The 26483-nt window shown below is 46.8% G+C and overlaps 1 protein-coding gene across 1 annotated transcript in view; it reads right to left on the bottom strand.

Moving 5' to 3' along the window:
- The window catches only part of DTNB (dystrobrevin beta), a 138338-nt gene that overhangs the window by 99982 nt on the left and 11873 nt on the right, over positions 1–26483 (bottom strand). Inside the window, exons 5-8 of the mRNA XM_074153671.1 lie at positions 21175–21329; positions 15649–15754; positions 8289–8455; positions 1844–1968 (exon numbers count right to left, since the gene is read on the bottom strand). Coding sequence (XP_074009772.1) covers positions 1844–1968; positions 8289–8455; positions 15649–15754; positions 21175–21329 — 553 coding nt within the window. The remainder of the gene's footprint in view (positions 1–1843; positions 1969–8288; positions 8456–15648; positions 15755–21174; positions 21330–26483) is intronic.

Here is a 26483-nt window from a genome sequence, read left to right as displayed (position 1 = left end):
ACCACTCTATTAATCAAAATTAATATCATAAAAAAAGACACAAGCTGAGGCTGACTACAGCAAGCTGCCGAAAGCCTGGGCTCGATTGGCACGAGTTACCTTTTTATTTACTGACCAACAAAACGGCTCATCTACTGCTCGATTACCTTATTCCCCATCACAGTCGTGCTGCTGAACAGAACGTGTCAGAGATCGCCCCCTTTGACTCCGTTCCCTGCCTCGAAAAAAGAAATGAGATCACATGGATTTTTTTTCCCTGCGCTCCGGGAACTTTCCAAGGCTCCGAGACACACCAACCGCCAGCAGCGAGTTCCCAAATTAAGGAATTATTTCAAAATGTGGTTTGGACCGAAAACGTGGAGGGTGTGATTCAGCATCCCCGCGGGCTCTCTCCGGAGGGTGTCCCCCCCGCGGCACAGGGCACAGCAGCCTCTGCCAAACCACAGCCCGAAAACTATTCTCCAGTAAGTTTTAAACCCTTACTTTACATTCTTTGCTACCAATTTCTGTCTTTCCTCCCTCGACAAGCACAGCTGGTTTCCCTTCCCTTCCAAGCCCTGTTTGCCCCGGAGCACTCGGCCAAGCCTTCTGAAGCTGATCCCAGTTATTAATATGGTTTCGCTGGGGTTATTTACCCAGCTGAAGCTGGGTTCAGCTTTGTGGGACAGTCTGCTCCCAAGCGTCTGTCAGATGCTGATGTGCACCTCCTTTACATGAAAAGATGCAATCGAGCCATGATCATTGACACCTAAATAACGACTCATTGTGGCCCTGGGCAATTCCTCTTTATGGCCTGAATTCTACCCAAGAATCTCCAGAGGGCTGTGCCGCCATCCAGCGTGACCTGGACAGGCTGGAGAGCTGGGCAGAGAAGAACCTCATGAGGTTCAACAAGGGCAAATGTAGGGTCCTGCACCTTGGGAGGAAGAACCCCAGGCACCAGTATAGGTTAGGGATGGATCTTCTGGGAAGCACTGCTGAGGAGAAGGATCTGGGAGTCCTGGTGGATAGCAAACTATCCATGAGCCAGCAATGTGCCTTGTTGCCAAGAGGGGCAATGGGATCCTGGGCTGCGTAGGGAAGAGTGTGGCCAGTAGGTCAAGGAAGGTCATTCCTCACAGCGAAGAAGTTCCTTCTCATGTTTAGATGGAACTTCTTATGTTCCAGTTTGTGCCCGTTCCCCCTTGTCCTGTCCCTGGGCACCACTGAGAAAAGACTGGCCCCATCCTCCTGACACCCACCCTATTTATAGGTGTTGATCAGATCCCCCCTCAGCCTTCTCTTCTCCAGACTAAACAGACCCAAGTCCCTCAGCCTTTCCTCGTAAGGGAGATGCTCCAGGCCCCTCATCATCTCTGTAGCCCTCTGCTGCACCAAATGAGAACGTAAAGTCACCGCCGCCAGCAACGAGCCGAGCCCCGCTGCTGCTAACGCCAGGCAACATTAACTGCAAGCACCTGGGTTTAACGTCCTTCTGTTTCTGTAACCGTAATGTACAATAAATGAGAAAACAGAGTCTGATCCAACACAGTGACGGGCAAAAGGTTAGATCGAGCAGTACATTGAGATGTTAACAGATACAAGGGGGACACACAGTCAGGCCTCAGTCTAACGGCACAGAAACACACTCCCTATCTCTTTTCTCGTTAACAAGATATTCTTAACAAAAAGGTATCTTTCAAATAACTTTTTGGAGAAACACACAGTTCCAGCGTTGCAACTTTATCACTCTAACGCAAACCAACATCCTTTCTGCCAGCCTGTTCCAGAGCCAAACGCGGCCACCAGCACCTCGCTTTGTGTCATCGATTGAGTGTAAAAATAGGAGGAAACGGCTACTCACACGATGTGTGCGAGATCGAGTGGCTTTTCCGGCTGCTCGGGGAACACAGGGCGAGGCGGTTCTCTACTCGGCACGCAACCCAGTGATTTGCTAATCGCATGGCTCAGCTTCTTCGCAGGTGATTTCTGGTTTTGGAAAGAAGGACAAAGAAGAGTTGGCTACGGTGAAGAGCAGGGTAACGTGGCAGTCAGACAGCAGAGAAGAGGAAAAAACGCATAGTTGCAGAATATTCGGAAATACCCATTTACAAAATCCCGTACCTGAGCAATTAGTACAGCAACTAGCACAGGCGAACAACTTCTGTGGGGTCTTTGGTGATAAAATATTAAAAAATGAAGTAGTTCAACAAAAGTATGTAAGACCCAGGAATAATCCAATTGTCTGGTGTTTCTATCAGGAATTAGATCAAGGGGCAATCACATGCAATTAAGGGATTTCTTAAACTTATTCACAAGGTCTCCGGAACACGGGGGCTGTATTTGGAGGGGAGAATGACAGGAGTTGGGGCAGGAGCAGGTCGATAACCATCCCCATCCGCCCCAACCAGGAGGAAGCTGGGCAGGAGCAGGAGGGAGCCACCACCACAGTGACCCCCAGAGCCCCACTCCTCATCCTGGCTACTTAAGTTCGGCGGTGGCAGCACTCAAACACAGTCTTCATGACCCAAACTGGTGTCTACCTACCAACAAGCACATCTGGCCTCTCCAGGCTCCGGAGAAAGCTCAAAAACAAGTTAAATAAGCACTTCTAATAAATACTTCCGAGAGGCTGGAGCGTTTGTTCTCTTTTGTGACAGCAAAGGCTGAAGGAGCCCCCGCTCTGCACTGTGCACTCTTCAGGTATCTGACCTTCCACTTGGGTGGCCACAAGTTGAGGTCAAAATATCATTTCCTATCAACCACTGAATCACTCTGGCTATGGCCCTCAGCTTCCAGAACCCAACGGAAACCAAACACCCGGGGTTGGGTTATTTCAATAAATGTACCATCAGTACATCACTCAAGGACTGGATTCTACATCTTTATTTAATAAACAATCCTCTTTCTGTCCGACTTAGTGATAAACAAAGCATGAACAACGTAGAACTTGTATAGCGATGCCTGCATAAGTGTGCAACTAGTCTATAAATAAATTTTATGAATAGTCTATAAATAGATTTTATAAATAAAAGTCATTTTAAGCACTAGAAACAACCATTGAAGTGAGGTTTCCCGGAGCCCTGGCTGCCTCTGGAGAGCGGGGACTCAGCTCGTTGGCCCCAGAGGGCAGGGAAATACCATGACGGGAAAATACTTTTCCCTCAGAAAAGAGGAGAAGCGCTGAGTGTGCACGTTTTTAACCAGGTCTAGACAAAACAGAGTTGTGCCCACACGTGGCCAAGCGTCACCCTCGGAGCTGCCACATGGGCACGATCCAGCGTGGCTGAGGCACCAGCATCAAACGCAAACGGACCAGCCACTTTCTGCTGGGAAAACCAGTATCTTATGGACAGACACCACTGAAATACTGCGCTCAATGTGCAAAAATGAGAATTTATCAGTAAAATGCAACTGAGATGTTCCATGTGTTTGAAAAGACGCTGCATCTGCATTGTGTGCTGCCAGATCCTTTTCCTTGCAGAACGGTTTGTGTGTCCCGTCTCTGCCCACCTGCCTTCTAGAAAAGGCTGCATCTGCTAAAAAATAATACTTCCGTCATGGAATTAAAAAGTTGGAAACTACAAACTACCAAATTACCAAAAGTTAGCTTGCTACCTTTTCCTAATTGTCTATAAATCACATCCACCTCTACCAAAAGGGTCTCGTAAACACTCGCTACAATGGGCTTCGAAATTTGTGGGTCATAAAAACTGAATTGAAACCCGATGGGCAAGAACACTGGTGTAAAAATTGAGGGTTTAAAGTTATCCATTTCTCTCCCTCTCTCTTTCTCCCCTCCCCTCCAACATCTTGATGAGGGAGGGGAGCCCTAGGAGGAGGGGGAAGGGTTTGACACTGACAGAGGGGAGATGGAGCTGAGATGTGGGGAAGAAGTTCTTTGCTGTGAGGGTGGTGAGAGCCTGGCCCAGGTTGCCCAGAGAAGCTGTGGCTGCCCCATCCCTGGAGGGGTTCAAGGCCAGGTTGGAGGGGGCTTGGAGCAACCTGGTCTGGTGGGAGGTGTCCCTGCCCAGGGCAGGGGGTGGCACCACATGATCTTTAAGGTCCTTTCCCACCCAAACCGTTCCTTGATTCAATGATTCAATGATCTGCCTCATTTTACTGCTATTTCTTGTAATATCACAAGCTGCCCAGGATGCAAACACCAAGTAAGGCAGCGTTATCCCCCTTCTACACTGAAAATTGGTAAAGAAGCAAAAAAAAATAATTCTGGAATTCAGTGCAGAGAGAAGTTTCCCTCTTCTCCAGCAGCAGAAGGGTGTGAGCAGCCAGGCGGGTTCAGCAGAAGCCACCAGGGTGACGGAAGGGAGCTCAGCACACGCCGGGCACGGGAGAACCCGTGTGCGAGGGCATCATGCCCTCTGCTGGGAAACCCACCCTGGGAAAGGAGCTTCTCCTGCAGGAAGAGGAGCCCTGGGGACGATGGGGGAGCCCACGTAGGGACGGTGACGTGACAGGGACACAGAGCCCGTGATTTCACACCGCGTCCCCCCTCGGCTCATTTCTGGGGGACTGAACACAAACACGCTCAAAAATTTCTCATACCTTCAAGGTGGACTAAACGGGAAATTAAATGAACCAGAAATAGAAGAGATGTAATTCTGAGAGCAAAAATCTTATTAACAGCTACTTAGGGTATCGCCAGCCTTTAACCGGGAAGATAAAAGGGCCTGTCTGGTGTTTTGGATTCGATTAGTCCCCAGCATAATGACTTCCCAGCGGAAGCCGGAGATGGGATCGCTATAGAAACAGCTACACGTGTGCTGGGTTTGGTGGTACCTCCTCCAAAGCCACCACCTTGGGTGGTTATAAATAACAAACATTCCATTAGTTACAGGAGGAAGAACGTTCTAACCCAAGCGCGGTTGATAACAGGCCACCAAAACTCATTCCCCAGGTTACCCCTGTGGGTAACTGGGCTCTTTTGACATTTCACCTGACGTTTAGGGATGACGGGGACCCCTGAAGTTCAGCCGACTGAAAAAATAAACAAACGGAACCAACACGGACTAATCCCCGGGCTTTCCAGATGAACAATCGGATTTTCAGTTCTGCTGCGTGTGCATAACGAGATGAATCGTTGTTTAAGGCTATTTAATAAAACCAAAATTGAAATAGGACAGAAGGAAGAATTTGGAAAGTGTTTGAAGTTTCCCCCCCCGTCCCCAAACAGGCCCCAACAAGCAGCGCGTTCTTGCAGCAAAACCGCTTTCAAGAAAAGGTTTCTACCTGAACTTATGTGTGTGTGTATGTATCTCTATAAAATCACCGTAGTAATATGTATATTTATACATATAAATCACTATACTACGTGATTTATAGTATCAAAAAAATATCAAAGGCACTTCAGAACTTAGGAGAAAGAACCCTATGAAAATACTTGCTATTAATGCTTATTCTGGGTCTCAGGGCTCCAAAACTCTGCAAACACACCCTACACCACTGAACTAGGCCTGGCCGGACTGAAAACCCAGGAAAAACAAATGTCTTTTTCTATTGTATGGGAGAAGGAGCCGATCTCTGCAGGTGTGGTCGGGGGAATGAAGCCAGTAGCGTTGAGTACACACGTGGGTAGGTCAGGCTATTCCAGAGCTGAGCAGGACCAAAGCCTTACGATGCGCACTTTGCGGTCACGTCGTCCTGTCGGAACCCCGATCTACAGCGTTTCCCCAAGGGTCCGGCATCGCTGAGGGGTGTTCAGCTCAGAAGCGAAGCATCCCCCAGCCACGGATCCTCCATGGAGCTCTGGAGGTGCCACCTCAGAACTTTGCAATTCTCTGCACTCAACTGCGTTGTTTTGAGAACATAATTGATCCAGAATAGACACCTTTAAATTAATTCCCTTTGTTGGATGTTCTTCGTCTTTTAGAGGTCCGGCTTTTCCCCCTTTACCAGCTGTACTCGTCATCCAGCAGGTGATGGCAGAAGCGTCCCACTGAAGGCTGACGTGACAAAGACCCTTCAGATGCCCTGACCTCCCCAACTGATTGTCTGCCATTGAACTAGCAACACAGTCCACATCCAAAACTATGGTCTATTTTTTAAAAATTAAGAAAGATTCATTTTTAATTTTCATAAAACTAGCACACAAGACTTGCAAAAGTTAAAATAGATGCAAAAATATGTGAGAGACCTCTCTTAAAAGATCCCTCTTCCATGCCCAGTTCACAGGAGACATCCCAGTCTGTAGTACTTCACGTATCCCTGAATTTCTTGTTCATTTAAAACACTTTGTAGCTTACAAAAACCCGGCAAATGGTTAGAAAGGCTCAGATATGTGTTTCTAGAGCTAGAGCCAGAAATACTACTTCAAACTACAGGAACATAAATGCGTCTTGTGATTGCCTTATTGTTTACTGAAATCCTTCAAACTTCTCCATTTTGGTCCTTCATTTCCACCTTTTGTCTCTGTCTCACCTTGGGACGACCTTTCGCCTCTGAACGTCACCTTTCTGTGATGTGGATTCTGCCTGTGCTGAGCAAGGGAAATGTAAATATCCCCTTGGCTCTTCATGCCCTTATTGCCTTGGCTCCAGCCCAGGCACAGCCCCGAGCTCGTGCCACACCAGCCTCGCACAAGCACAGCCCCTCGCACAAGCACAGCCCCTCGCACAAGCACAGCCCCTCGCACAAGCACACCTTGTACACGTGTTCCTGCCGTCTCACCTCCTGCAGGCTTCTGGACCAATTGCTTTTTATGCCTCGATGTTTTTATTAGATGAGATATTAAAATCTAACCTGTTTCAAGGTTCCCAACTATTTTCTTCTTTTCTAGCTATTTTCTTTCAGCCATTCTTTCAATTCATTCTGTAAAAACTCTTGTTTCCCGGTACTGTTTCCAGTAATCTTCTGCTTCCAGATCTGTCCACTGTTGAGTGTTCCTTCTGTACGTCCAATTCCCTCTTCTCCTTCCACTGAAGGGCACGGAAGGAAATGGTTCTAGAGCCACTGCCTGGGTCCTGGGGCCAGATAATCCGCATTCTTGCTCTGCGCAGCGCGGTGGCTGCACCCAGGCTGTCTAGCAGACCTGGTTCCTCACGGTTCCTCGTGGTTCCTCCCTCCTAAACCTTCCCTTGGGAGAGCACTGTTTGGGCCCTGCCAAAGCCAGGGATTGCTCCCACATTCCCACGGCTCAGACCACGCGATAACCGCGCTGTTGTGGTTACCGGAAGAGCCATAGATTCCCACTTTCCTGTTTCCCTTTCCATTTCCTGCTCCTCCAATTCACGTTACACCTTAAAACCAACGTGCTCTGCCCAGCCCAGTAAGAACCAAACGGCTGAGAGCGAACCCCGAACCGAGCCGGGGTGACAGACCCACAGCAGAGGGGCAGGGTCTGACCCGACCCACGGCTCGGGGACCTCGGGGGGAAACAGCGCTACTGTTCTATAACAGATCTACGGCTTTGTACTGAAAGATGCAGGCTGGCTTTGTGTATACTTAAGGGGATAATAATCCACCGGTAGTTCGGATTAAACATTCCAGAAGTTTATTACCCACATGGTTAAAAAAGGACAATATTTAAGACCGAATTTTCCTCTCTTTGCCTTCCAGCTACCGACTGGTATTAAGCCCCAATTTTCCAAATTAAACAGTAATACTATAATGACTCTTCTTCAAGAAGATAATTACTAATTATAATCCAATCATCATTTGAACTTCTCTTTGAATAAGCAAAATTTTTGGCTTAATCTTTTGCTATAAAATAGGGGTTTTATATCTAAAATTATCTATTATTTCTTGAGATGTGATTATCACACAGTCATCTGAGTGATATTTCTCATAATTTCTTTAAGGCTTTGTATGTAAGAGTTTTTAGTGCATATATTTACAGTTGTCAGGACAATGACCATACTAAATCTTTCTCTTAAAGAAATACTGTCTTTAAGGATGCCGCTTGGATGAAATCCCTTTGTAGGCACCGCATTCACGCCAGCTGGTTTACCTTTCTGGGGAGGTGAGCTATCGCGACCTTTAGGTCTTTTTAAGCTCAAAGAGAGGAAAAATATAGGAAAAGTAGAATTGATGTGGAGAGGGGAAGAAAACACACGTGTTAAGGCTGAAGGACCTAGCTGCCTCGTGTGCTTTAAACAGCACTGAGCACAGTGACAACCATCAATAAATTAACACGACTTGGCATAAAACCAGTACAATTTACCTATTTATACGCTTTTGCTGTTCAGAAACCTTTAAAAGCCCTGCTGTGCCGTTCTACTATAAAAACCGTTAACTTTCAGAGCAAATGAGCAGCGAGGCGGTGTTTCAGCGGGACAGAGAGGGGCAGTTACCCAGGAGGAATGCTCCTTCATCTGGTGCTGGTTGCTGTGGGGCCCGTTGGCGTGGCCGCGCCAAAAGCAGTTTTGGCAGAGCTGGTAGTTGTGGCACTGCTGGCATCGGTACCGGAACCCCATCATGCTCTCACAGCGGCAATACGAGCACTCCACGGGATGGAAGACTTGCCGGAGATGGGAAAAGAGGGGAAAAAACAAACAAGAAAAAAAAGTAATGAGCAAACTTTAGGAAAACCTCGACTGTCAAGTTTCATTGGAGCTTCCAACCCCCGCCCCAGGTTTGTAACCTCTAAACCAACTTGTTATCCTGGACAAGTCGTGGATTTTGAGTGCAGAGCAGGCAATTTCAGTAAGATCAACCATAAATTTAAGTTGATGGTAACACAGCAGTTCCATCTGACAAGTTCAGTATTTCTTCTTCTGATTTCTCCCTCCTCCGATCCACTGAGACCCCAAGGTCTCCATGAAAGTCCAACAACGGGTGAGTGGGCAGGGGGTGCAGAAAGGCTTTATTCACCCCGGCTAACTCCTGCCCGAGGAGATCATTGCCCTGGGCTCAGCTGAGAAGAGACAAGCCCAGAGCCCCACGATGGGCTCCTGCTCTGCATCTCCTCTCACCGAGGACCTTCCCTCCCTCTTCCCTGACCGTGAGCTGCCTCTTGTACCCTACAGCTTACGCTGGAGACATCCCCAACACACTTCTGCATCTTAACACCGCGAGAACTGGACAACTAAATGTGGTGTGATGTGCAGGAGCTGGCGAGAAAATCAATAGAGAAATGCTTCTTCCCTGTTCCTCTCCCCATGAACAAACAGCCACAGACTTGCTCCATCGAAGAGATAAGTCTTCGGAACAAACAAAAGAGGAAGGTGAGAATGAGGGAAAGGAGATCTCTCGCTGTGTGAAACGCATCTCGGAGGCGAGGCACGGGAAACGGAATGGAGGGATGAAGGGGAATTACAGGAGCAAAGGGTTTAGCATTGCTGTGGGTCGGAGTGACAGTAATTACAGGCTGGTGTAAATAACTATAACCAGCAGGTCACTGCCCAGTCGGCTGAAACCCTGAGACATGTCCGTTATAAACGACTGAAAGATGGGAGAGAAATAATTAGAAAGAGCCTGAAGTTTTGGTCTATGACAAAAACTACGAGTCAGCTGTTCCAATGAGACTTGTGCAATTCTGCAGAGGGCAATGAAACTCCTGCAGAGACACGGCTTCTGCGGGAAGGTTTGCCCCAAGAAACAGAAGTGCCCGATGCCCCCAGAGCGGACGCACACGCCAGAACCATTAAAAACACATGAGGAACAGCTAAAGCAAAGTCAACTTGAGCATTGACCCGGTGGGGAACGCCGTGGGTAATTAAGCCCGGATGATCAGGCGGATGACGCTTTATGACAGCACAAATCAATGCTGCATGAAGCAAGGACTTGATGGTGGCAAGCGATCTCCATACACAAACGCCCAGTGGGAACGGACTGCAGAGGAACTGGTGACTTGTTTTTTTAAATACAAAAAGTAGAGAAAGCAACGAAAAGAAAGACTTCTAGATTTGTACCAAACAGTAGAAAAGAACTGGTTGGAAAAGATGACAAGTGACCTGAAGTCAACGTGCCAACAGAGCCATGTTGTGAGTTTTAGGCAGCGGAGGAGAGAGAACGTGCCTCCAGTGCAGCACGTTTCGGCAAACTCACGGGAACGAGGAGGTAAGTGACAGGAAGAAACAATTCACCAGGAAAACTGAGTTTGAAGAACTGTCAGCTCCTTAAAGAAATGATGCTACAGAAACCAGCATGAACTCTCTCGGCGCAGAGGAAAGAGCAGACTGTAGTAAAAGACCAATGTGGCTGAAATTAGGAGTTCCTCAACAACTTAAAATTCCAAAGGAAGCCTACAGAAGCAAAAACCAGGACAAATTATTAATGAGGGTTAAAAGAGTAACTCAAATATTTGAAGTCAGAAGAACAGAACAAGGGAAAAGTAGCAAGGGACTTAAAAGGGACATTACAAGAATCGTAATTACGATCCTTAAAAGGGTGTGTAATTATACATACGTAACTACTGACTTCTCATGTTGTTTTAACTTGTAGAATACATACGGGAACAAATACTACAGCAAAGTACCATAAGCATCTGAAGAACAACAGAGAAATGAGCCGTGGAAAAGATTTGCCAAATCAACCTGATGTCTTTCCGTGACAGAGTAACTGACCTTGAAAATAGGAAACAGGCATCAAATGTCATCAATTTTTCATTTAACTGCAGCGCTCCTTACAACATCAGTCTCCCGTGAGAGCCTCGTGACAGGGGGAGACACACAGGAGATGAGAGGACTGGAACCTGGATGGGAGTCCCACTGGGAAAAGACCAGAGGGCAGCTAATTGTCAAAGTGGAAAGATCTAATAAGCAAAGGGCTTTATTCCAGGTCACTCCCTGGTCAATATTTCTCACACTGAATGATCATCAAAAATGTCCAATTTGGGGCATCGCTTTTCCCGGCAGAGGCAGGTTAACGCTCCGTACGGGAGAAAGCCATGGAGTTGTCTGAACACCGAGCAGACGTCTCGGGCAGGAGAAGGTTTCAGCAAACGTGCAAGAGGTACTTAGAAAAATAGCAATACATTCTCCAGAGCCAGGGGCCAAAAAGCAGGTACTTAAGGGTTTAAACTGCAATAAGAAAAAAACTCATGCTGGAATATTAGAAAAAATCCCAACTTTTTCACCCTGAGAATATTTAAACCGTGATCTCACCCCAGCTTCGAGTCCAAGGAGGCGTCGAAACTTTTTGATAGAGGATTTTAAAGCAGCAGGGAGTCAAATCTTTCAAGAATGTTTGCATACATTCAAGTTTGCCTTTGGAAAGGGAGATGGATGAAGCCACAGGTTCCCAAAGCCGCTGCAGGGAAAGGCAGTAACTGGTGGCAGCTCTGGCCCCCCTGCACCTCCGCCTCCTCTGCACACACATCTCCCCTCTCCTCCGCATCCAGGAGAGATTCCCACTGAGGGAAAGGGGGCAAAAGCGCTACAGCATCCTGAATGAGGTCCCTTCCAACACAAACCATTCCATGATTTTAGGAAAGGCAGAAATTCTCAACCCCTTTCAGAAATTATTGAAGCTATTTTGATCTTCTGGGAAAGTTAAAGATTTATTCGTGGCAGAAGGCGGGCAAAGCTGGAGTTGTAACACCCGACGACCCGACCCGGGTAAATAATGCCATGGGGCATTTTTAAACTGGGAACTCCTAAACAGCAGCTGCATTCTCCGTATCACACACCTTTGGGTTTTTGAAATAGCTGTATTTCTGGTAAGATACAATCCTTGCCCTGGAGAGTGATGAGCTGGCAAAGTATTTCTACAAACATTAATATAAGCTTACGATAACAGCCATGGCACGCTTAAAAGCCAGATATATTTTTTTTTTCCTCTATATTTTCCCTTTGTTATAGGAGAGGTAAAAAAACCCGTAGCCTGAAGACTTCTTCCACTCGCATTTACAAAGGATCCTATTTCTACAAAAGCAGAACTAAAGGGATTAGAAGGCGGCACAAAAGCAGACAGTTCTGATGCTCACAACGGCATGCAAATGGGGACGATGGCTCTCGGAAACAAGGTGCTGCCCGATGTGTTTAGATCGATGCTCCCAATCCATGGAGTTTATCTGATGCCTTGAGAAAGAAAATGTGTTATTTTTTTACCTGCAAATGTTATTTCGCCAATAAAACAAGCTCGGTTCAGAGCTTAATTGCCTTTTGCTTATATCAGAGCTGAAAAGACAACCAAGGAAATTGCAGGATTATTGTTTTGGGGTTTTTTTTGTTTGTTTGTTTGTTTGTTTTGGTTTGGTTTTTTTAAAGGTGTCAACCAAGGTATTCAAGTGCCTCTGAAGTAACTCAGCAGCGATTGCCAGAGTAATTAATGAGAATATTTCCAAGCTGCGGAGGAGACAAACATCTGGTTGGGAGGGGAGGGAACAAAAGCTCTAGGCTCTGACAAGTGCAATCCAGAGAAAAATAACTTGGGGGGAGATGACCAGCTGAGTGCGGAACAAGCTGACTGCTACAGACTGCACGGAAAGGAGTTCAAGGTAGTGGAAGCAAAACACAAACTCAAAGGATGGATCTTCACGGGCCGAGCCCGTGTTTATCAGATAAACGTTGTTCACAGCCTGGTGGTGGAGGAGGAGAACTTCAGGGACTGGTTTTACGGGATTTTCATTGCAATCAGAGCAAGAATCACAAAATCCTGAAGGGCTGAGGCTGGAAGCGGCTCCTGGAGCTGCTCAAAGCCGGGTCATCCCCAGCTGCTGCTTGGGACCTTGTCCCATCAGGTCCTGAATATCTCCAGGGATGGAGACCCCGCAACCTGGGCAACCCGATGTGGGGTTTGACCACCCTTCACAATAAAAGAATTTCTTATGTTTAAACAGAATTTCCTGTATTTCCATTTGTGCCTGTTGCCTTAAGGGCCCACATCAACGTCTGAAACTTAAGCCCTTTCAGGCATTGTGCAGCACCAGGACACTGCTCCAGGGCTTTGTCTGGGAAGCTAGTGCCTCAGACCGCAGCTCCAAGATCGCCACAGGGAGATGGTTTTGCCTATGTTCTGGGAAAGTCTTTCATTGAAAGGAGACAGGCGTTCCTGTAACCTCCTACAAGCATTCATTTCAACAAAACTTAAGGCAAATATATGCAGATATCAAAACATACACAACGCTTCCAAAGTAGCCTCATGTTAATATAGTCACAGAATCCACAGCAGTAGCCTGTTGTCAGCACAAGCTTCGCATCTTCCATCTTCTGCTCTTTAAAGATGGAAAATGACAGTTTAATGGGAGTTATTCACTCCAGCCCCACAGCCACAATGAACTCCTGCCCATGCCCCGTCCCGACTTCACACTAGAAAAGCTTCTGGCTTGTGTTTTCCTCAGGGGGCACATCCGTGGTCAGGGCTGTGCCTTCCTCAACACTTCTCTTCCTACCCATGTCCCAGTAATCCCAAACTCATTCCTTCCGCTGGTCCCATCCTTCCAAGTTGCTATTTTTCCTTTCCCACGGTCAGGTCCCCAACATCAAGCCGCCCTTAACTCCTTTGGCTGTAGAGACATAACCCAGACCCGATCTCCCCACTGCTGAGGGTCACCACATCCCTCTCTACATCAGCTCCAACCATTTCTACTCAGCACTTGTAAGCAGAGGAACTGCTCCCTGGCTCTGGGGAAAAAATACCACTTGCAACAGAATAAACGTTTCTGAGGAAAAAAATAAAATTGCATTAAGTTAGAGGGCAAGAACTGGCACAAGTTGTCGATGGTAGCCCAGTTCAGCGGGCAGCTTGGGAGGCTGCTGTGCAAGAGGCTGATCAGAATCAGAAACATAATTTTAACGCCACAAACATTAAAAGTTATCCTGTCAAGTTATCTGAATGTGAAATCTATGCGTAACGCAGGATCAAACGTGGGCACCGACGGCAGATGGATGGATGGTGTCAGGGGAAGGGGTGCTCGTGCCACTGGTCCCAGTGAAGAGGGTGAGACTGGGATGTGCGCGCCCTGGAGCAACCCCAGCGAGGGCACAGAGCTGTCGGGTACCACGGGAATCAGCACTAATCCATGAGGATGGTATTAGTCTGGGGATCTAGTAATTTCCCCCAGGTATTTTCAAGCAGAAAAAAAGAGACCTGACTATGGATTATCTCCAGCTCTTCCCACCATCTCGCGGCTGCCCAAACACGAGGTTTAAACATCCTACCCTTGCCGAAGCTCTGCGCAATTCTGTCCTGACCTGTAACTCTCAAACATGTTTACTGCCGGTTTCCTTACTGTATTTACAGTGTGCTCTTCTGGAAGTACAGGTTTACAGGGACAAGAGGATGAAGGAAGAGGGAGAAGGCAAGAAGTCGCTGCTGGTTTTCTATTAGAGCAACCTGTCACAGAGGGGTGGGAGGGACACTGCAGGTCACCTCGTATTTTAATTAGATCAACCTCCCCTCCTTTTTTTTAGTTTTCCCATAAGATTTGTCTCCATGAAATTGCTCCCCTCAAAATTCTTTTAAAAAAAAAAATCTTTTTTTTTTTTTTTTTTTGATGAGACCGGCAGGAAACGTCTGGAAACAGACAGAGCAATGGGGAGGTTCACCTCCTCCTCTGCTGCGAGGAAGAAGAGGCCCATCGAGCATCTCGGCTCCAGCCCTGTTCAGCGCTGAGCAAACGCAGACAAAATTCACAGCCAGCTACGCCTTGCAAGAGGCTCAAGAGAAGGCAATGCAACAAATGCCGAGATACAGCACATCAAAGTCACATCGGGCGATGTGATAATCACAGCAATAAATGTCAAGAAACAGAGGATGGAATATAAATCACGGAAACTGGGCTAGAGACATCCTGGGAACTGCCAAATGAAACCCGGAGGCCAGAGTTTGTCCCCCTGCCCCTTAAAAGGAAGAAGTCCTTGCACCTTGAAATGACCATAAGAGGAGGTACCAAATAGTGGGGTGGGGGTTTGAAGGATGATAACACAATTTTACTCTGTGGTGAAGGAAACAAAAGATGAAGTTTAGTTTATGGGTTAAGAAAAAAAAAAAGGAGGGTTGTTTTTTTTCTAGAATTCACATACAACAAGTCATACGTATATACTGTGTGCAGCTGTAAAAGAAATTAAACACACCATCTTTTTGGCCTCTAAAAACAACAGATAGTTTCGATACACTTTCACAACCTTCTGCAGCAAACCTCTTTGCTCCCTGAACTCCCCCGAGCCCCTCAGCCAGATGTCTCTCTCATCCTCTCATCGCTCGCTCTCACTGTTACCCTTCAGTTTTCTACCCCGTATTGCTCCGGGAATACTTTCCATGGGCAGTAAACCTGGGACATTTTAGCGAAATAAAGGTCTGGAAGTGATAGAGCTCAGCATTTCCCTCCCGTAGCGAGGGTTGGTGACTCACGTGCTCAACCGCTGCTCGAGACAAGACATTCGAAGGGGTACCAAACCTTCCGGAGCTCACGGTTGAAAGTGTATGTTAAAGCATGGTTCAAGTGAAGTTTTTTAATAAAGTTTCAGAATAAACATGAGCGTTTAGAGAATATTGGTCTTCTGCTGCTTGTTTTTCCGTCTTCCGCTACTAACGATGCTAGAACTCTAAAAGTGATCTCATTTTGCAGTGCTGCTGCTGATTTCATAAAGAAGCAGTCTCCATCCCAGCAGCGTTTTCACTCTAACAGAAGTCTGGCCTGAAATGCTCTGGGGGTGAGATGGTGGAAAGGATGAAGGCACAAAGTGCCTCGTTACGTGCACATTTACAGATGGCGAACAGAACCCCTGCTCCGACCAGATGTCTCACACAAGAAAATATTCCATTTACCATTTTCAACATGGGCGAGTCTGTGCATGAGAGGCAGCCACACAAGGCACTGAGGAGGCGGATCAGCCATCAATGTGTCTAAAAACATGTTTAGCGTGATCTTTTTCTGCAAAGAAAAGAGAAATACAACTTGATTGTATGAAAAATTTCAATTTTCTATACCGAAAAACTACTTCAGCCTTAAAATCTCCCTATGAGTCAACTTCTGTCTAGCAGGAATATTTCGTGTGCTATAGAGAGATAAAAATCACAGCTTTGCTCAGGGAGTTTCAGTCCGTATCAGGCAAACAGTAACACCACAACGAAGGTATTAGTAGAGACACGCTATAATGGTACAAAAATAAATGATAAAGAGATGAACAGAAGACTCCCAGAAAGGGAAGCCAGCATTGGTTCCTGAGCTGCAGTTAAATATTTTTATTTTGAAGAGGGATACAGCACTGCGAGCGGAGGTAAAGTGTAGAAAACAGCATTTCAAACAGACAGCGCTGAAAAAAGCAGACACACATAAAAGTAATTACAACTAATATTCATACACGATCCACACAGTGATTATTCTTTTTAAAAGAATAATAAGAAAAATAAGAGGCAAGGGGAGAACTGGATGGGGAGCACAGTGTCACCCCCCAAGCAGCTCCCCGGGAGGAAGCGTGGAGCCGGAGGAAGAGCCAGGCTGCTTCTGGCGGAGCTGAGGGACAGAGCGGGGCTTTCACGCCAGAAAATAAGGTGGGTTTTGTTTTGCAGTTTTGTTTTGGTTGCGGGTTGTTTGGGTTTTGTTTTGTTTTTAATTAAATTGAAGGTTTATATTTAGAGCATCAATATTTCTGTGATCAGTGCTGAATATATTCTTCTAATACTTCTGCAGCTACACTACCCTGGAGACATAATATGGAATTATAATTATCTATCCCAGTTACCATTAAGGAAAGTTTTAAGAAATATAGAATCATAGAATTGTTTAGGTTGGAAGGGACCTTTCAGATCACGGAGTCCAACCATCAACGCAACACTGACAAACCCACCACTGACCCATGTCCCTCAGCACCACGTCTGCCCGGCTTTTAGATACCTCCAGGGATGGGGACTCCACCACTGCCCTGCCCATGGCAGAGGGCTGGAACTCAATGATCTTTAAGGTCCCTTCTAACCCAAACGTTCTATGATTCTATGCAGTGACATGCCTGAGGGACGGGATGCCATCCAGAGGGACCTGGACAGGCTGGAGAAGTGGGTCTGTGTGACCCTTGTGAGGTTTAACAAAGCCAAGAGCAGGGTCCTGCCCCGGGGTGGGGGCAACCCCCGGTCCCACCCCAGGCTGGGGATGGAGGGATGGAGAGCAGCCCTGCCCAGAAGGACCTGGGGGGGAAAAGCTGGCCATGGACTGGCACCATGTGCTGTCAGCCCAGAAACTCCCCGCACCCTGGGCTGCATCCCCAGCAGCGTGGCCAGCAGGGAGAGGGGGGGGATTCTGCCCCTCTGCTCCGCTCTGGGGAGACCCCCCCAGTGCTGCCTCCAGCTCTGGGGCCACCAACATCAGAAGGACATGGACCTGTTGGAGCGGGGCCAGAGGAGGCCACAACAACAGTCAGAGGCTGAAACACCTCTGCTGCGGAGAACGCTGTTCAGCCTGGAGAAGAGAAGAGAAGAGAAGCATGCTGGAAGTGTGCAAGGCCAGGCTGGATGGGGCTCTGAGCAGCCTAATCCAGTGAAAGACAATCCTGCCCATGGCAAAGGGCTTGGACTAGACCATCTTCAGAAGTCCCTTCCAACCCAAACCATTCTATGGTTCTACAGACAGCGATAGATGATATGCACAGTGGCAGAAGAACTAAAGCTTCCTTCTGCCCCAGACAATTATGTTCCTCAAATTAAAAACTGGTTGTCTTAAAGCAGTGAGAACTTATGACAACTCCCTGAAAGGAGGCTGAAGAGAGGTGGGGGTCGGTCTCTTCTCCCAAGTCACAGGTGATGGGACAAGAAGAAACGGCCTCAAGTTGCACCAGGGGAGGTTCAGATTGGATATTAGGAAACATTTTTACACAGAAAGGGTTCTTAAGCCTTGGAACGGGCTGCCCAGGGAAGGGGTTGAGGCACCATCCCTGGAGGCATTCAGAAGACGGGTTGACATAGCGCTTGGAGACATGGGTTAGTGATGGTTTTTATCAGAGTTAGGTTGATGGTTGGACTAGATGATCTGAAAGGTCCCTTCCCACCCAGACAATTCGATGGTTCTATGAGTTGTCAAAGCCCGTGCACAGAGTGATGCAACTTCCCTGTACTTCACAAGAGGGCAGCAGGGACACGGGCTTTGGTTTTTTTTTTTCCCCACTGTTACAGGTAGGAAATTTTGCAACCAGTTGACCAAAAAGAATGTCTCAGCATTATCACTGCTACACCCGGTCTGTCCGGTTACAGGCTCTCGGTGAGGGCAGAGCTGAGAGGAAAGCAAACAGCCGTCTCCTGGAGAAGATGAAGGTGTCAGAGAAGGAGCCTAGATACAGCCCTCTCTTGGAGCCCATCTAATATCTCCTGCTGGGTTCAGAACCCAACCATGGGGCAACCACAGAAACATCCCTCAGGCATCATTTGTGATGCAAAACAACCAAATAATCCGCCAGCGGGTTCCAAACTCCAAGAACATGAACTGAAATAAACGTGAAGACACGACCTGTCACAGGGGTCAAACGCTCCCCAGGAGAACACACACATTTCTGCCCAGATACTCTCTGTAATCACCTGTGCACTCTCTATCCTGTATTAATTAGTGTTTTCACCGATTGCTCTTAGCATCCTTACGTGTCCTCTTGGCTCTCCAGGCTCAGATCTCGCAGGTGGCTGCAGTGGCAGGTCACAGCAATGCTGTTCTTATATTTAGAATATCATGGGTTTGCTTCAACAGCAAAACCTCAGCCGCTTCTATTGTCACACTGCCAACGTGCTCGTTCCAACAAGACGTTAATGCATCTATTTCCCCACAAAATACTGGCACAAACCCCCCCTCCCCTGAGCCAACACAAAGATATGCAATTTTTAACCCTGCAGTGTGTGTCAGACCCCACCTCCATCTCCAACTGTCCTGCTGGATGGAGCTGCAGCTCCATCAGAGCACGGTCCCACCATCCCTTATACACAAGCCCACCTTCTCCTTAATAAATACATCCTCATTACTCGCTTTAACAAGACGTGCAGCTTGACCCTACAGAAGCCAAGGGCCCAGCACTTCGAAGGGAATGTCTCAGCTCAGCAGAAACACTGCAATTAAACCTCTCTGTAAATGAGACACGAAGGGGACCCACCTCTGTAGCGACAGGACAGGCTGGGTCAGAAGGACAGATTCTGACTGAGGCAGAGCATGTCACGGTGATGCAGTGTCTCCATGACAAATATTCAGACTGTGGCCAGGTGACCATACGTCTTAAGAGAAGTATGACATGATATCTTACATCTGTGGAAGCCCCCACTTGACCTAGAATACTAAATTATTACTGGAAGCTCTTTCCACATCTGGAAGCCATCACACAGAATGCAGCTCTCGCCAAAAACACCCCAATAAACTCCATCTCACGTGGGCAACAAGTTTGAATTATTCCATCTGCGACCCAAGGAGTGAAGGGAACACAGCCACTGACACTGCCCTGTCACCACTCGGACAGCAGTAAATGATGAGCCTTTTGCACCTCAAAGAAGAGGCTCCCAGAACCAGGACCTCCATGAGCAGCCAGGAACCACAGCTGGCCGGGAAGGGTTTGTCTCTTGGCAGTTTAAGTAACACCAGGGGACGTTCCTGGCACTAAAACTCAATCCCAGATGCTTTTATATTGTTAAACCCATGCCGGGTTCAACCGCTTGCTCTCCCAGATGATTCCAACACCCAGATCAGGTGTTAACATCAGCTCGGAATCATTTTCAATAAACTGTGTCCATGTAACCACCCTGCTTGAGGGAATAAGAGAGTTTAATCGCCTGGATGTGGTTGGATTCTTCCAGTTGGCCTCAGGAGCCCAGAACAGCTCACGGCACCACTGAGCTCACCAGAACAGATGTAGCTCACGTGTCCCTCATGTAAACCCCGATGTCTGACACCCCACAGCTTCACCAACGCCATCCAGAGAGGATTTCAGCAAAAAGATGGGCTGTAACAGGACAATATCATGGAAGTACCTCTGGGAAGCTTATTTTCAAATCTGGGAGGCATAAGAAAATGAACTGAAATCTCAGACGGATTATCCATCTTCTCCCCAGGAGCTGTTGGTTTAATGTTTTCAAATAAATGAAAGAACTGTCTTGGGGTACGGTGTGTATCTGGATTAATTAAAAACAAACAAAAAAACAACCAAACACATTACCACTCCCTACAAACTCGGCCTTTCGCTAGGGATTGTGTTTTGCCAAATAAAACTAGAGCAAAAGAATTGCTAAAAGTGAATCAATAGGAGGAATTAGGTGCTGCGTGCATGGGAGCCAAAGTCAGGGCGCTAAGAGATGCTGCAGGGGAGCCACGTGCACATCATAGAATTGGCCGGGTTGGAAAAGACCTTTCAGATCATGGAGTCCAATCATCAACCCAACACTGACAAACCCACCACTGACCCATGTCCCTCAGCACCACGTCTGCCCGGCTTTTAGATACCTCCAGGGATGGGGACTCCACCACTGCCCTGGGCAGCCTCTGCCAAGGCTTGCTCTGTCCTCAGGAGCAGATGAGCTGGAGCCCTCGTTGCTTCCTAAGTCAAAGGCTGTTTCCTACTGTGTTGTATTTCAAATACACTAATTGCTGATTAACTTAAACTTAGTAAAAGTGACTACAAAATCTAAACACCTCAGAAATTTCTTCCAGAACACAATCATGACCAGCGTCTGAACATTTCATTTCAGGCCTAAGATTATCCATGTTCATGTTTACCGTTGAATTAAGGATTATTTATACTATTGACATAATCTCAAATTAGAAACAAATCCCTGGAACAATTACATTACAACTAAAATGTAAAAAGCTCTTTTAAAATCATTACTGCAACATCTACTCCAAACACCACACGTAATGAAAATATTTTGGAAACACCAGCTACAGCAATAAGCACAACAGTGAAAGGGATGTAAAAACAAACTCTGTGTTTTGTACAGGCCAAGCAGCCAGCGAGAGATTTGGAGAAACTAATACTCTTAACACACTGAGAAAGCTTAAAAAAAAAAAAAAAAGAATAAAGGGAAAATAGTAAAAATGCTGTGTTTCATGTTTTAGAAAAGAAACAGGTCATCCTTGCTGTTCTTCTGATGGGGAACAGTGTCCCTTCCAGGAGGGGAAACAAACTAAAATTGTGCAAAATCCTTTAATTGCCTAAGACCTAGATGTATTATTTTAAATTATTCAGATTTTCTTACAAGTGCTTAGGTTATAGAGTGTACAGTACTGACCCCCCTCCCTCCAGCCCCACACGAACTACCCCCGGGCAGGCAGCGGGCGGCAGGAGAAAGCACTGTGTTCACAAGAGTTAATAACCAAAACCCTGGTTCGTTCTCTCTTACTTGTTGTGGGAAACAGGTCCGTACGGAGTGCTCCGTGTATCCAAAGGAAGGCCCCTCAAACACCGCCGTCGGAAGTTTTAGAACTTCTTTCAAAAACTGATCGAACTTGGTAAATATCATTAGTCCGTTTGAATCTGATATTTGAGAGAAAATATCTGTAAGAAAAATACAATAAAACCCTACAGTAAGTACATGCTTACTACAGAAAAGAAAAAAATAAATATATTTTGACCCATTTAAACCCCGAGAAATTTCTGCTTTTTTTTTTTTTGTTTTATTCTGAACATAATTTCTTATCACTTGCTATCAAGATAAAATTTAGAAGTGGTTGAGTTCAAGCATGCTACGATATAAACCTTCCTGTGTCCTCCACCACGTCTCCAGCAAAGACTCTGCGGGGGCACGAACTGCCGCAGCAGAGACAGGAGCCGGGAGGCCTTAGGGAACTCGGAGAACGTTACACAGCTTCATGTTTACACCTTCAAAATAAAACCATATAAAATCCTTTGAGAAGACCCCTAAAATTTAAAAAAGTTGTAAGAATCACCAAGTCAAAACTGGCAAAACTGTGGGCAAAGGTGGTGCCCGTGGAGGGCGTGCTGGATTTCAGTAACACAGCGTCAGAGCGTGGGAATAAAGGGTGGGAAAGGGGGGGCAGTGACCCCCACCCCAGGACCAGACACAAGGACCACGCAGCTGAGCGGGTGGGGAAGAATAAATCTGATCTAATCTTCTGTCCGAGACGCTGCGCACACCGACGAGCACTTCTGTCCTGACCCAAGAAAAGCATTAGCGATAGACGAGGTGTGCTTTTTAATTACCTGCGTGGGGCTAAATGTGTTTGCGAAGCCCACGATGGAGCAGGATGCCCAGCAGCCCTGTGCGGATGTGGCAGAGGGGAGGTAGGGATGGTGTTGGGGGGAAGGCAGGTATTGTCCCTCCCCGGCTCCCAGCGATGGGTGTGCGGGTGGAAGGGTGTCCCCCCAGCCAAACAGCAAACCCGGGTCTCTGAGGCGCTGGCAGAGTCAGAGCACGCTATGCGGGAAGATTTCTCTAACAAGAACACTAATATTAGCAAGACCTAAAACTTTGCAAGATGTGACAGACACCAGAATCCTATGCGGTTATTTAGGACACCACCAGAAATTAAACATCAAACGGGATATGTTGACAGAAAATAAGCTTAAATTTAAGTGATCAAAACTAGGTCTGTAAAAGAAAAGAGAAAAAAAAAAAAAAAAGACTATTTCAGAACGGCTTATTTCTAGTAAATTAGAGAAATTATTCCATTCTCCTGAACGAGCCGGCACATGAAGAAGCCTCCAATAGCTGAGGGTGACAAGGCTATCTGCAATTTGTAGCACTGGCTAGAGAGACAAGCTTCAAGTGAAGGTCTGAAGCCCTTGTTGAACAATCTTACAAGGCACATTAGGAATAACAGCGGGAGAAAAAAAAATAAATAAAAACAATTAAAAAAAAAAAAAAGATAAATGGAGGTCAGAGGGAATGCTGTATTTTAGAAAATTAAGCCAAGCACAAAAAATAAATTTAACCTGAAAGTTGAACGTGGAAGAAAAGTCAGGATCAAAACCATAGAATCACAGAATGGTTTGGGTGGGAAGGGACCTCAAAGCCCCCCCAGTGCCACCCCCTGCCCTGGGCAGGGACACCTCCCACCACACCAGGTTGCTCCAAGCCCCCTCCAACCTGGCCTTGAACCCCTCCAGAGACAGGGACACATCCCTGCACCCCAATGAAAACTGTGGAAACAACTAAAACTAATTAAAGAGCCCAACTTCCAGAATCTCAATCCGTTCCAGATCAGAACCACTCCAGATCCGGCAGCTGCAGGAGAACTGAAGGTCTAGTAATGAACCCGTCAAGGTGGGACTGGTGGGGCACAACTGGAACATGACAGTACTTGTATTTAAAAGACGACAGAAATCTTCTGGGTAAATACAGTCTATTAATCTGAACTCAACAGTATGCAAGATTGAAACGACTTTAAGGAGAAAGTTAATTAAAGTTATGGAAATAAATTGAGAATGAGGTAAAAAAGAACAGGCTCTATCAAGGGTAAATTAAAAAAAACAACCCGCAAGCAAACCCCCAACCCCACTAACCTATATCTCACAGTCATTAAAAACTGCTTTTATAGCCCAAGTAAAGTTGAACTCATTTACGCAGGAACTTCCACATGGGAAATTACCAGTGAAATTGGAAGAGATACAGATTAGGAGGATATAATTATAAAGTCATCTGCCCTTTTAAAGGGCAGCAAATTACCCTCAAAGAGAAAACCTCCAGCTAACCAGGGGCTAACAGTGTCACTATCCAGAGCTCACCTCAGGGTCACAACAGGCACGTCCCAACAGTTCCCGATGGCAAGGTATTATATTTTAATTCGCATATAAAATTTCAGGTCAATGCTACTGCGCTATAAACATGTATTTTTAAACCAGAGAGGATCACAAATTTAGAACCAGAGAAAACACTGCTCAGTTCCAAGGATACCAGCGTAAAATGGTACTTGTGTAACTCACCATTTCCTTTTTTTAAATCTTTGTAGTAGAATTTTACATTCAGAACAGAGCCCATAACACCCTGTTAAACCTCCAGAGCCTGCTCCCAGCGGCTTGTAAGTGCCAAAATGGATCCGTCTGGGTTTCCCACCAGGGCCGCTGCCTGATGCTCCGCGGGGCTCAGCTGAAGCCTCGGCCGTTTCTCCGAGTACGTTAAAATCAAAGCAACAAACACTCGGCACTCTCATTTTCCAGAGTCTTGACCTCGGGTGTACCCTCCCCTCTCACAATTCCTATGAAGCTGTCAATTTTTATCGTACGAATTCATAAAATATTTGTTAAATACCAGGTTTAATATCAGTAAAAGCCAAGGAAATACATTTAACAGGTGAATTAGTTTGTGCGTTTTGGGGTGGTGTGCGCAGACCTTTTGGCATTAACCCAAGGTATGTATTGAGGTCAAAAGGACAATCAGCCCCACTTCAGCTCCTGGGAAAATCATGGAGCAAATCCTCTCGACACCCATTCCTTGGCACACGGAAGAAGAGGTGACTGAGATCCGTCAGTATGGCTCTACTGAGGCCACAGTAGGACCAGCTCGATTGTCTTCTGCGATGACTGAAGGTATCATTCACCTCGACTCGAGCAAGGCTTATTACTCCCCCCGCCCCTCCCCCCCAATATTCCAGTATCCAACCTGGGATGTCCCAGTCTGCATGGGTGAACAACCAGACGGGCCAGTAGCTGGTTGGATGATGGGGCTTGGAGGGTAGTGGACAATGGGTCAAATTCTAGGCAGAGGCCACTGCTGGAACCCGTCCTGGGACATGTCCTGCTCAACGTGTCCATCAGTGACGGGGGAGAAGTGCCAGAGTCCGCAGATGATGCCAAACTGGGAGATGAGGTGATACCCTGGAGGGAAAGGGCGGCCATCCAACAGGACCTCAACCGGCTGGAGGAAGGGGCCAGCAGGAACTGCATGAAACTCAAAAAGGACAAAGGCAAAGTCCTGCCCTTGCGAAGGAAGAGACCCATCCACTCAGCACTTGTTAGACCTTCTCTAGGTGCTCTGTCCAGTTTGGGACCTCCTAGGATCAAAGAATTGTTGAGAATCCCAAAACATGAAAGATACAGAATATGAAAGACACTGGAGTGAGCTCTGCAGAGGGCTACAGGGACGCTCAGCAGGCTGGAGTGCCTACCCTGTGAGGACAGGCTGAGGACACAGCAACGGTTCAGTCTGGAGAAGAGAAGACACTGAGAAGACCCAAGAACACCACCCAAGCACCTACAAGGAGATTACGAAGATGTTTTTGGAGGAAAATTTAGTGATTAGACTTTGAGAGCTGGGTATCAGAGAGGTCTTAAGTTTGGGACAGATACCAGAAAGACCAAAGGATCTAAGAGGCTCCAAGGCTCAGCTACTGGACAGATGAGCACCCAAGGCCAGTCACTGGAGGGATCCATACTGTACAGGGATGTGCATATATCAATCTATTTATGCCACTAACAGGCAACTCTAACGTTTCTCATAGACACATGAGATGTACAAAAGCCTGTATAAAATCGCACACCGAGCTCGGTCAGTTTGAGTAGATGTGACACCGCAACAAACCACGTGCTATCACTACTACTGTCATCCAAAACAACGAACTCCCTTTCACCTCCACTCCTCCAAAAAACAAAGCACCCTCTCCCCCAAGTCAAAATCCCACAGTCAGGGCAATTCCTCTACTGCAGATTAACTTTCAGGGCCTTTATTCTCTGAAACCCGGTATTTAGTGTATGTTATTGTATGAATTTTTAGGGTGATCTTCAGTGAGCGCTGAAGGCTTATCAGAGCCTGATGGCGGGAGGAAGGAGAGGAGCTGGGGGGGTAAGGGAGCCGAGGAGCCACTGAAAAACACTGTTTGCTCACATTTTCAGAATTTAAAAAAACGAGCCTGTTCATATGGAAGTACAGAGACCAAGTTACTGTCATCCATATAAATTATGATGTGAGGAGAAAAACAATATCGACAACTTCCCGGATTTGCAGAAAGGCTGGTGTTCCAGCCCAGCCGGGGCCGGGAGCGGAGTCAGGGCAACAAGTAAACTGGGAACAGAAGAAGTTGGGTGATGAAATGGGTCAGTAACCAGAGACAGGTGGGACAGGCAGGGAAGGGAAAAACACCAGACAGCACATCCATAACGACCAGGAGAAGCCACGAAGAGCAGGAGAACAGCTGAGGTGGGTGAGATCAAAAGCCCATTGATCCCCAGAGCAGATGGCTCAGACACCTTCCCCGCAACGTCCCCCCGCTCACCGACAGCACCTCTGCACCCAGCAACCTCTGATCAATCTGCCTCCAGTGGAATCCGTTCAAGGAGTAATCGAGTGCTGTGAATGTTTGAGGCCGACAACACCCTCTGGTAAAGTTAAAGGAGTGTTGGGTTTTGTTGGTTCTGGCTGTCACTGCTCATTTCAGTCACCAACAGATAAAAAAAATAGTGTTTTCCCGGTACTGAAACACGTGCAGCCTAAATATTAACGTGTGCACGTGAAGATTTCTCACTATCTATTTTTCAGACCTTGTCACGGAGTTTAATTCAGCACACTAGTATTTCACATTAGTGTATGTGCTTTAAAACCAGCAAAGCAGCTTAATGATGTAGAAGAGTCTGAAGAATCATTTCCAGGGAACGAGAGCTATGGAGATGGAGAGCTATGGAGATGAGGAGGAATGGATTATTACCAGAGAACTTTCAGAAAAGAAACTTAGGGTGAGGTGAAAATGAGAAGACCCG

This window comes from Numenius arquata, chromosome 9 (assembly GCF_964106895.1).
Source record: "Numenius arquata chromosome 9, bNumArq3.hap1.1, whole genome shotgun sequence".
In the NCBI taxonomy this organism is placed as follows: domain Eukaryota; kingdom Metazoa; phylum Chordata; class Aves; order Charadriiformes; family Scolopacidae; genus Numenius; species Numenius arquata.
This window is presented reverse-complemented; position numbering and strand designations above follow the sequence as displayed.